General features: G+C 36.9%; 1 protein-coding gene across 6 annotated transcripts in view; it reads right to left on the reverse strand.

Moving 5' to 3' along the window:
* The window catches only part of UTRN (utrophin), a 338373-nt gene that overhangs the window by 198578 nt on the left and 126870 nt on the right, over positions 1–12925 (reverse strand). For all 6 annotated transcript variants that reach the window (XM_059841749.1, XM_059841750.1, XM_059841747.1 and 3 more), the window contains 3 exons: positions 6839–7030; positions 4868–5040; positions 699–849 (listed from right to left, as the gene is read on the reverse strand). In XM_059841749.1, coding sequence (XP_059697732.1) covers positions 699–849; positions 4868–5040; positions 6839–7030 — 516 coding nt within the window. The remainder of the gene's footprint in view (positions 1–698; positions 850–4867; positions 5041–6838; positions 7031–12925) is intronic.

Raw genomic sequence — 12925 nt, forward strand, 5'->3', positions numbered from 1 at the left:
ACTTTAAGCAGCAACAAGGATAAAACAGAAGCTGTGTCTTAGAACTGAATTTTCTTTTACAACAAACGTCTGACACTTGGATACCTAATACTTCCAAAAGAAAAAAAAAAACTGATCCTTAAAGTTATGCTTTCTTCTCCTTATTTTAAAGGAAGTAAAATTAAAAAAAAAAAAAACAGAGAACTAAATTCCAAAATCTAAAAATCACACATAAGACCCCTGCAATTGGAATCTTCTCTTTGTCTAGATTTTTTGTACGAGGCAGTATCTCCAAAAGACATTTGTTTAATTAAATAATCTGCTAAGTTAAAAATTACCTTTATTGGGGTCCATTTTTTTAAATTATGAGTCAAAGGTAAGTGAAATATTATACTGGATTTTTTTATCTGATTAACATATTTTTGAAGCATTAAAAAAAGTTATAAACGGAAAAATTATACCGACATTTGAATTATCAAATTATCTCAAACCAATCCATACTAAGAGTGATCATATAGCCTCATACTATAAGTAGGAGTTGAGTTCTTTCCCAAGAATAAATTTTAAACTGCAGCCAAAATGGAAATGTTAAGAGTTTCTGCTTTTTGAAGTGTAATTGCACAGCCTCTCTGCAAATCCATATGTCTATAAAACTACAATTTTAGATGAAAATCTAGACTGCTTCCAGCTTGCTCATTTTCTGCCCCAGTCCCACGTACCTGCTGATGCAGCCCAGCTGCCTGCAGCTCCAGGCTGCCATCCGGGCCGCGCGCATCGGCCAGCAACGCTTCAGCCTCCGCGATCCAGTGGGAGAGATCGTTGAGATCGCAGTGGAACTGCCTCCACGCCTCAATCGCTCTGTCAAAGCAACTGTGGGAGAACAAAGGATTGAAAAATTACCCAAAATTTCAGTTAGAAAGCTAGGAATCCCACTCCAGTGAGTAGAAATTTGCCTTGCAGGACAGAAAGACTAACAGCCTGGTTAACTAAGTCCAAGCACTGAAGGCTTCCTGGCACAGTAGCCGCTGGCGAAAGCCAACAGCACACACTGTCATTAACTTCCAGCTGAAGGAAGAAAGAACAAGTTTGCTGAGGACTGCCCTATCACTTAAAAAATAAAGATTGATTAGCTACTTTAAATTGGTCTGCAGAACCCTCTCCCTCCTTTATCGTGAAATAATTCAGCTATCAGACAGTGTGAAATATGAGATATGATTAATTGCTCAGATTTTTTTTCTCCTTCATAAGGAGAAAATGGGGTGTTGGTGCCCAGAATTTATCAAGTGAAGGTGATTTTGATTATATAGATTATATATTTGATTATATAGTATTACCAGTGAGCACACATAAGTAGGTCTTCTAGAATTTAATCACACAATAATTTACCATATAATTCATTGTCATCATCTTTGCAGCCTCAAATTAACATGTTGCTTAATTTGAAGGGCAACATGTTCTTGCATGGAACAGAATAATCACAGTCAGAAATTTGTTTTTAATAAAATGAGAGTTCTGTTATGTTAACAAGCTAACAAAGTGAGAGCTTGAGAAAAACACGTCAGAAAGGAATGGAGTGGCTTGTTTTCTATTTGTTGATTATTAACTATTCCAAACTAATAAAAACGGTCATCTTTAAAGACCTAAGAGGCCAAGACTACTATTAATCAGACCCTCTAATTTTACTGAGGAACTATGTCATTTGCAGCCCATTACTGCAAACAATTGCAAATGATTGCAACAGTAAAGACTCCAGGGTTATTGCCCATTTATAGATACAATCTGAAATTAGCAGCATAACAAAGATATCTACAACCAAACTTTGAAGAGCTACCATTGCAACTATTTTTTCACTAATAAAAGTCAGCAATCCCAGAATTCTTAGTGAGATTAATTTCATCAAAATTAAGTCTCATTTTACAAAAGATCCATATTTCTTGACATATACGGGGCTTCTTTGTTCTTCTTATTATTAGCCAATAAACAAGTCTTAAAAGAAGTCTTAAAAAAATTTAAGACTTAAAGAAGTGTTAAAAATCTCCACCTTAATTTTTCTAACCTTATCTCCTAGTTCTACCATTTCAGTTTCAGCACATACCTTGATTTAATACCCTAGACCAACCTGTACACTGACCACAAATCTCAATGTCCCTTTATTTCTTACATATGTTTCAGTCTAAGCATATTGTCTCATGACAGTAACTCATCCCACATTTAATGAGAAGACACATTCTGAGCACTTAAAATAGATTAAAAGATGATTTTAAAGGCTTCCTTAAAAATTACAGTTTTTCAGGGAGTTTTGGCCACATGACTTTTTCAGAATATGAACTTCTAAAACTTCAGAGAACACTGAGATAAAAAGTTTTAACTTGCACCATTTCTGTTGTGAGACTACAGCTCCATCAGTATTTTGAGCGATGAGCAAAGTTTCACTCCAGTTTTGAGTCAGATGCATATGCTGCTGTTTCCCTACAGACTGCCTCATCTGAAAGCCAAAAGTACCAAATTCCTGTGACTATTGCACCAGAACTTGGCTATCATTTGCCTCCTCTGCAGGAATCCACTGTTTCCAAACCACATCTTATTCCCAAGTCATCAACACTTTTAGCACTGAGAGAAAACCCACAGCAAAATGAGCAGACCTAGCAAACCAGCACTTACAAACATTAAATCTATATATACATACAAAACCCACACTTTTTACTCTACACATGTTCAAATGCAAATGTAGTCAGCTGGATTTAGGTGACTACTTCGAAGTTTTGATAAGTAAAGTTGAATTAAACTTGTTCTTGGCTTCATCAGAGCATTTACCAAAGGTTTAACTACTTAGCTGGCATTCAATCACAAAATCTTTACTACCTCTGAAAACTAAATCTTTTGCCAGAGGCTTCAGATGCTTCTAATTTTGTCAAAATTTCCACCCACTCAAAACAGAAAAAAGCCAATGACGATTAAGGAGATAGTCATCCAGCTTATACTTAGTGCAACACTGGGAAAAGCAAGATTAAACTTGACTAAGAATTCTTCTTTGTAACAGAAAGGGTTTTAAAATACTAATGCCCTTTTAATATTGCAATTAATAATGTCTTCAGTGACCAAAGAGAATGCTTCTATTAAAATTGCAGCATTTTATATATTTAAGAAGCTACATATCATTTATCTAAATTAGTAGTCCAGTAGTCCCTTTTTGCATGAAAATGAAGCCCAATATTATTCTCATTAATATGCAGAGCTTTACAAACTTTTTGAAGGTCAAGATTAATTTGTATCAGCGAAGTGACTGAAGAGGCATCTGTTGCATTTTGCCACTTCTTTATGAACATTGAACTTACTCTTTAATTCACTTAACTTTTTCAACAAGAAGACAAGGTTTCTGGTTAGCCCTGGATACTTAAATTAAATTTGAGTAGTAAATTCAGCTGTACTCACAAAATGTTAACATTAGTTAAAGCTTTCCAAGTAAGCTTCAAGTGGAAAAAAGGCATAACTAAAGCTTAGTGCATACAGTATCTATAAGGACAATAAAATAGCTACAGGCAAATATGGACAGGCACCAGATTCGGGAGCAGTTGTCTCCAAATTCAGCAGGTGACCACGAGCACCCAGCAAGAGCACAGAGCTCTACATAGCTGGTATCACTGTTTTCTGATTTAAGAAGCCACAGTGAAACAACATTTCCGGCTGAGTTATTAGAAATCTTGATCTTTTAACTCATCGAGGGGCCCAGAATTTCTGGAAGTCTCTATTTGGATGATACCATTAACTGATTTTTTTATATCCCCACACATTTATCAGTGCTCTAAGAGTTGGAAACATCAGCTTATGTAACACACATTCTTCCTAAAAACACCTCTTCAAAATACACTACTACATGTTTTTGATATCAGATTTCTGGTGCTACAAAGCAAGTAAACATTGTTAGGTATACATTATGCTCTACAAAACTTCTGCATCATCCATTACCTTACATCATCATTAAAAAGGAAGTATTGTAAAAGCAGATGAAGTACAGTATAATCCTTTGCATTTAATTTTAAATTTTATTGAATAATTTTCAGCCATTAAGGGGTTTTTTGCATAGCAACAATCTCAGTGAACACTGCTGCTTGCAGTGTGAGCACCTTCAGCTTCGTGGTAACTTTCCAAACATGTACTTTGACACTTTTACAAATTTCAACTTGAATATTCCTCTAATACACTTTACCAAGAATCACTACGTGGTATGGAGCTTGTTTTTAAAGTTTTAAAACTGATTCAGATAATGTAAAAAGTTTAATGTCTCTTCTGTAAGGGGTGGGGAGAAATCAAACTTTTTGCCCAAGTGAAATTACACCTATTTGTGGCAAGGAAATTAGAAATACATATTTCTTAAGTACTTATTTTAGTATTCTCTTGTTTTCCTAACAACAACATTTTCTAATCAGGTCATCTCTCATCTTCAAGTACTTACAACAAATATTTTTGACAACTGTCATAGGTGCTGTATGCTTTTAAAAACCATATTCTTTCCAACTGCATCTTTGCTTCAAAAAAAAATAAATCAGCCTTGAATTTTTCATTAAAAGATGTTCTACTCAACATTATTCTTCTAGAACTTTGCTTTGTGATGCCTTGACAAAAACCAAAATTTTATGTTCTATAAACAAAACCTTCTATTTCACAGACTAGAAACAATGAGCCTCATGAAAGCAGCCAAATTTCAATTTCCGTGTTAACAGTTTAAACTTTCAATAATTCTGGAAATTAGTTTGTAATACCAACAAATAAAAACTGATAACTCCCAAATTCATCTTCATCATTAAGGTACATTTGAAAAGCACTTATATAAAACATGTACATAAAGTATTTACCATATGGCCACAGAGACCTATCATGCTTGACTTACCACTTACGATCATTGTACATTCTATTAATTCTGTCCCATTCTGCATTCAGCTGTGTTAGTGCATCTCCTATTTGTACTGCCTCAGGTCCAGATGCTTCCAGTATAACATCAGGCTGCTTTTCATGTATTACTGCAATTTGATCCCCAAGTTTATCCAAAATATCTTTTATGCTCTGCAAGTACAGTAATGGCACAAGCCATCAGTAAAGTCAACATCAGCAGGAAATAAAAATACCAAAACATAATATTTTCAAAATTCTTTTCCAAAAATCAGCATCTACAGTAAGACCATGACCACCAGTAACATTTACAGTTTAAATCAGTTTTAGCAAATGAACTAAATAGCTCATCATACCCTTTAAGGGTGTATCCTTTTCAGCTATTTATGAAAAGGATGTAATAATTCATATATATCTAATTTGTTCCTAGGGCTAAGGGCACACTGTACTTCTCAAAACAACACTATCTTCACTATTAAACAAATAGTGAAGATGTCACTACACATACTGTTTCCTCATGAAAAAAAATGGACCACAAAATGCAACTTCATCATGCTTCATGTAACCTCCCATATGCACAGAACTGCAAAAGCATAAGGCTGCATAAAGGTTTTACATTTAAATGACAAAGTTAAAGTAATCAATTTCAAATACCACTGAAATATGATGTGAAAATTCCTTTAAACCAGATATTGTTGTAAGACTGCCTTGGTATTCAGAAGACAAACAGTCCATGCAGACAGTGGAATTTACTTATCTTTTTGAATTTAAAACAGTAATGCTTCTAAAAATTCTATGCTCTGCTATTTGCTTTTTCTGAAAACATCCTTAGACTATACCAAAACTTCAAAATCAGATGCGACACCTGCACCAAAATGAAGTATTCTAAACCTGTCTTAACATAACCACTCCTAATTGCACTCTAGGCAGCACAGAAACAGGGTAAGCAGGGTTAAGAGAAATTCATCAACAAAACAAAGGCTGCCCCCTTTGTCAAAGGCCGGCACCACTCCCATATTTGCTTTCATAAAATATATAAAAAAACCCAAAACATGACAAATGGAAGCATGTACACAGCCAAAAGGAAAGCATGTCAGAAAAGTGGACTGGAATTCTGCAAAGCTTTTGAAGGACCTACATAGCAGCTGCAGAAAGAGCTAATTAGCTCTCGGTGAGAGGCAGAGTCCGACTACACCATAGATATGACACATGGACCCTGCTATGATTCCCAATCCAGAGAGCCCCACCTGCACTGCACCATGCCATGTGTCATTCCCAACCCCAATGGACATTTTCTGAGGAAATCTGTTTCACGCTCTTTTGTATGCTAAGAATTAACCAAGGCTCAGACTTCTCCATACTCAGCTCATATTTGACAGCAGGATTCAGTATTTTCAAGCATGATTTCTTCATCTCCTTTTGAAAAAGGCGAGGTCCTCAACTATTTCCTCACAATAAATCACACAGGTAAATCCACTGGCTAACAAGAAGGGGGGGCTTAAAACTGAAAGAATATTGCTGTTTTGCTCATCACAACAGGTACCATCATCTTGTGGCCTTATACACAGCTTTATAAAAAGTTAAGAATCACCCTTTCTCCTGTTCCTATTTGAGCAATTGTTTTCATATAACCTAAGAACAGCAGCTGTATTATGGCTATCAAGCAGGAATGTAAGGAGATGGGCTTTAGCATTTCTCTAAGTGTAGACTATGATGAGAAATTCAAGTGTCTACAACAAATTAAACCTTGCTCCCTCAACTTCCCACCCAGGTTTCACGCTGCTACACTTTGTATCCAGATTATGCACAGAAGAAAAATTAGCTTACAGAACTGTAATTTTTTAGTTTTCAGTGCATATTGATCCTGTATATACCAAGCAAAACTATAAATGTAGTAATAGAGTTGAAAAGTTGGGGGCCTTTCTTCTGTTTCCCTTCTCCACTCTGAATATAATGCTTAGGCATGCAGTACCTTCAGTGCATCTTCCTGAGCTGAAAAATCCTCATAGATGCCAGTGTTCAGCTCTGGTCCATTCAGCAGCAGTTCAACATCAGCCATGGCCAGCAACACTTTGTTGATTTCAACCAAGTACTCAGCTGAGAAAGGCAAGGTCCTAACTCCGGTTGCAAATTGGCCTTTTAACCTCTGCTGGACAGGGATTGCCTGAAAACATGAAAATTCCTTTTATAATTCAAGCAACAATCAATTTCATGAAAAAATCCTAAATCAATAAACTATACTCAGAATTATTACTTCACTACATTAGAAAAGAAAACAAAGGTCTTCTAGCAGGATTACATGAATTCAGAAAGCTGCAAGTCCTGCACAGGACAGTTTGTTTATTTTAAAAGTTAGAAAACAGTTGATATCATGCTTCAAAATGACTCTATTATTCTTGATTAAAACTCCCAGCAATGGGAAGGGTACCACTGTTTCTCTTAACTTGATCCTTACAATTTCCAGAAATAATACTTCTTGATTGAGTTTGTATCTAGTGTTACAATCCATTCTGCTTGCTTCATCGCCAAGGTACCAATTTACTGAAACACTTATTTCCCATCCATATTCTTTTCAAAAAGCACCCCCACCCACATTTTCTAACCATTTTTTAAAAATAAATTAGTGCACCACCAGTACTCCAATATTTTGCAGCAATAAAGGACAGTAACTCCTCCAGAGCTTGCCAATTGTTTTCTGCTCTGGCTGCAAGACTAGGCTATCTAGCCAAGTACCATGTTAGCAGATAAGAGAGTAGGAACTGTAATTCAGTGCAGCTTTTTCTTGGCACACTAATAGTGGGCTAGATCTGAAACATTGGGAAGATTGCTACAGGAAACTATCCCTCTGCCATGCCTGGCAAAAAATTAGCAGAGGCAGGTAAAGCAGACTGACAGAAAATATTTTTAGCAGAAAATGTTTCTTGTCAAACAGGATTCCGTTACCATCTCTGAAAACAGCCTAGTTCTTTCAAATTATCAAATAAAAGAAAGCCCACTTCCAAATATTGAAGAACTCAAGCAACTTTAAATCACCATGTTGTACTTGGAGAGTAAATCAAGCAAGACAGAGGCACGGGACTGTGGGATTTACTAATAGCTAAGAACACTCTAAAGAGTGAAGAATAAATGTATGCTCATAGCAATTTCAGCCAATGAATTTTACTTTACAATTTATCTGGGCTGGGTGCGCACATGAAAATCTCTAGCAGAACTGGCAACAAATAAAATATTAAAGCCCCACTAACCAAGTGGCTTGCAAACACCTGTCTGTATCTTCCTCCTTCACATGTTTCTGAGAATTTCAAATATGTCACTAAAATTAACAGGAACCTAACATAACCAGCATATGTAGTGCAAATGAAGCAAGGACTGCAGCAGAAAAGATAAAAGATATGTTCACATATTCACGATTCAGGACTTCACATGCACTAAATGTTCCTAAGGATTTTCTTTGTTTTGTGTTAGTTTGGGTTTTTTTTCTTTTGTAAAATACAGTCATCCTGTTCTGAAACTAGGGACACAGCTTTGCTTCCACAAAACCTTTACTACTAAATATGATTTGCTCTCAGTCATTCATTGCACACCAAAGAAACAGAATGCAAGGGCATAGTCTACTAAAGTCTACTAAAAACAAGAATTACAGCAAAGCATCACAAAATACTCAGCAGTGCTTTTGATTCAGTACAGCAAGCAAGCACCACAGTTAAAAACAAGGCCTTCTCCATATGCTTTAGCTACAAACCCAGCTTCTTGGTCCCTGATGCTCCCCAAATGCATTTTCTTGAGGCTCTCCATATATTTTATCAGCTTCCATCTATGAAATTCAGAGCAAAAGCCAAAGGCTTAGACAGTGGTACAACTTCCTGTGGATAGAGAGGGCCCCAGTTCCTAAGAAATCAGTCTGTACAACTCAAAGTATGTTTTCCCTAACAACATGAAATACGTCAAGGTAAGAAAAAACACCAGGATGCCTTCTACAGCACAGCCATCAGCAACAGGTTAACAAGGTGTTTTCTCTAACTCCCAGTCATTGCAAAAATCCCATTCTCACACAGCCGACATGACTTCAGAATCAAGAAATCACCCACATGAATAGGTCACTGGTCTTTACTATGTTTCCACTCCCCACACACTGCTTTGTCTCTCATTAGAAAAAACTTGCACAAGATTTAAAACAGAACATGTTGGCACACAGCAAACTTATTCTGCACTTGTGCATTGACATGTTCTGAAACTTTCTGCTTTCCCAGTAACACCATCTTGGGCCAGATTACTTTTCTTGGCTAAGCAGTGAATTCCTCCAGATGCTGCTCCTTCAGAGTATACCTACTTGTTAATCTCCTCCAGCTGCCTCCTATCACTGAGATGATGCTCCCTCCTCTCTCAAACCCTCACTCTTAAAGGTGAACATATGTAAGTGCTATAAACACATTAGCGCTTCAGTACAGCAGAGTTTTTAATTGTTCATCTGTTCCCTACCTTGCACTGCAGACTTCTAAAGCAGCATAATATGCTAAAAAGTGGAGTTTTATGTAACTCTCTCACAGTTACCTGATAAATACCTAAATATCACAGAAGTTGGTTTTGGTTGCTTGGCTCTGGGTTCTTTTTTTAATTAAGGGGAAAAAAAACTCAGGTAAGCAACCTTTTCACAGAATCTGAACGGTTTAGTTTGGAAAGGGACCTTAAAGATCATCTCATTCCAACACCCCTGCCATGGGCAGGGACAACTTCCTCTACATCAGTTTGCAGAAAATCTCATAAAACCCATACTAGAACACTTCCAGGGATACAGAATCCACAGCTTCTCTGGGCAACCTGTTCCAGTGCCTCATCACCCTCACAGTGAAGAGGTCCTTCCTAATGCCCAATCTAAACCTACCCTCTAACAGATTAAATCCATTGCCCCCTGTTTTACTCCTCCATGCCTTTGTAAAAAGTTCCCTCCAGCTTTCCTGTAGGTACTGGGAGATTGCTATAAGAATCTCCCCAGAGCTCTCTTCTCCAGGTTAAAAGACCTCTGTCTGTCTTTACAGGAGCAGTGCTTCAGTCCTCCCACAATTTTTCTTCAGCATACACAAATAAAAAGTCAGTCTAGGGTTATTTAAGAGGAAATCTGTCTGGAGGACTTATTAGTCCTTTTCTACTTTAATTTCAGTGTTGATAGAGCATGCTTAATAAATTTTTAAATACTAGCAAAAACAAAGGATTGGAGGAATAAAGAGAATACTTGGTTATTACTGAACATTCTATAAATAAGGCCACTCAATAAGAATGGCTAAAAATGCTTTTAATCTGGAGGTCAAATAAAAATTTATTTTCTCCTATACTCAGCATACAGTTTAACCTGCAATTCAGAATTCAGTTTCAGATTTTTTTTCCCATCTCCCCCTTTACACTTAAATATATTTTGAACAAAATCTGCTAATGATTCTACTCAATAAAATTTTCTGACTTGCTTCCAAGTGGATTTTGGAAACTACTGCCCTAGACATTGACACAAAATTAAACCTTGTACCTCCTTGGATGTTGAACTATGTAAGCCAGTTTTTAAATCTCAATATATTTCAGAGCCAGTTTTCTAAAAAAGGTTTCCCAAAACTCATGTCCATTTAATTAATGCGGTCAGCAAACAATTGTTCATGTTGAAGTAATCCAGAACCTCTCCTATAAAAAGCATACTAGAAAAACAAATACATTTTCTTTATTACAGAAATAATACTTCAAGAGCCTTCAAGACAATGCTTCGGTTTATAGGAACAAATGCACTGTGCCTTCAACTGCATATTCACTGCAGTTGCAAAATTACCAATATTCACCATCTGCAAAATTACCATTTTCACTTCTAAACAACTTCCTAAAACCTGGAAAAATCTCTCAGGAATTTAGGCAACGAATTACCTCTGCAATTTAAGGTTTAATCCTTTCCTTTCCCTCATTTTGAACAAAGGCAGAACAGTCCAATTTAAATAAATACTAAAGCACTGTTGGAAAAGAAGGACCTCTAGGAGATGCAAACTTCCAGTGCAGGCTTTCCTCGCTAATGGATCTGTGGCAAAACAAGGCTTACTCAAAAGTACCTACAATGCAGAAGGGTTACCAATATTTCAAAGATATTTTAACTCCATAATCCCTAGAAGCATAAATGATGAGGAATATTTATGATCCAGCTACTTCCAGCAAATCAATATATAGATATGACCTTCAAGCACCATAAATAAGTCCTCTCCTCCACACTTTCTTACAAAAGCATAAATAATGTATTTCATAAAGGCTCAATTGAAGTCTACTCCCCAGCTTGGCAGCTGAAATCTTCCTTTCCCTCCCTGTTTTGCTCACACCAAACAGCAGTTTGTCTCTCTCTCACTACAGCTTCCTTACATCAAGGTGAATGCTTAAGCCACCTGCACTCCAGTGGGTCAAGAATTCATTTAGTGCTTCTCAGTCCTAGGCTGCAATGAGCAACAAGCACTGCAATTTTCAAGTCTGGTGGATCCAAGAAAATTCTGGAGAAACAGTGATTATCTAAAATGATGCTATTTGGTAAGACTGTTTCTCACTTTAGCAACATTATGGTCTCACACCATTTTCAGTGTTCAAGATTGATTAGTAGAGACAGTGAAAAAACAAGCCATAAAAGTAAAATTAAGCCACTTGAGACAAGCTGCCTTAGCACCATATCAGAAATATCAGAAATCCACAGGCACATGAAATTTGGAAATTCAAACCAGTAATGAAAACTTCTGTGGTCCTTTTCTGACAGTCAGCTGACCTGAGCAAGGATAATGTTTCTCCATCAACAGTCTATTTTAATTGCTACAGTAATCCATATTGACATGACATTCTGCATTCAACAACCAGATTCACTTATCCAGGAATGGATCTAGCAGTAACAGGGATTAGCTGCAGTATAGTCTTTTAAGAAATAGGCTTTACAGGAAACAAAGTATCTTCCTTAGAGAAGATCAGTCAAGCTGCAGTGAGATCAACAGTGACAAGGAGGACCCATCTGAGGTATGACTAGACTGCCCCATTAGCAAAGAGCCATGCACGTGCACCATTTTTCCATTTCTGTTCAGTAATTGATTCATTCAATGCATCTGATGGTCAAACAGAAAACCTGAATAATGTTGTTTTACTTTAAATACACATGGATCTCCATTTCCTTCAAAAAAATTCCAGGGCATTAGTCAGGTCCACAGGCTCATGTCTCCAGAAGAGACTGCTGGAGACCCAACAGGGCAGTCAGACATCAGACTGTTCCACAGACCCTGGGCCCTCTTTGCTGCTCAGCTCTTCATGGGAGCATTATAATGTGAAACAGGCTTTCTAAAGAGCAGCAGATCTAAAAGTTGATACTGAATGGCCTGTGTGACAGAGGATCTATCACCTGCAGCTGAAGCACTAGCTGTGAACCAAGAGCACCATATCACGATTTTGTGGTGCAAGTCTCACAGGGAGACAGAGCATGCTACCAAGTGTATTAGCTCTGGGTAAAAAAGTTACAAAGCAGTAAAAAGGATTTATAGATTTTAATTACAAATCCTTATATGCAGAAATTGAAAAGTCCTTGACAGGTGACCTAGCCCTCAAGCTTTTTCAAGACATTGCTTACTGCTTCACAAGGTTCTTCACTGTTATTGCCTAAAATATTTAAAACACTTGTTTCTATGGTAATTACATTAAGGATGGAGAGGAGAAATAAAAGATTTAAAAAACACCAACAAAAAATATCCCCGAAGTCACAACAAAAGCAATCAAAAAATATCTGTATCCTCAAAAATTAAGACATACAACTTTCTGGACAGTTTTATCAGACCCTGACATTATATCAGTAGCAAAATTGTTTGTCAAGACACACACATACACATTATCAGAAATACCTCAACCTTTGTCTGTTTTATTAACATTCATTGAGTACCATAATATCCATTACATGAGGGCAGTTATTCCTCTGTAAGCACTTGAGGCAGGAAAAGATAGCAGAGTAGTTACAATACCCTGACCACAGGATGCAGAGGCACTGGATTTAAGCCGCAAACAAGGCTTTTATCATACC

The sequence above is a fragment of the Haemorhous mexicanus genome, chromosome 3 (assembly GCF_027477595.1).
Source record: "Haemorhous mexicanus isolate bHaeMex1 chromosome 3, bHaeMex1.pri, whole genome shotgun sequence".
In the NCBI taxonomy this organism is placed as follows: Eukaryota; Metazoa; Chordata; class Aves; order Passeriformes; family Fringillidae; genus Haemorhous; species Haemorhous mexicanus.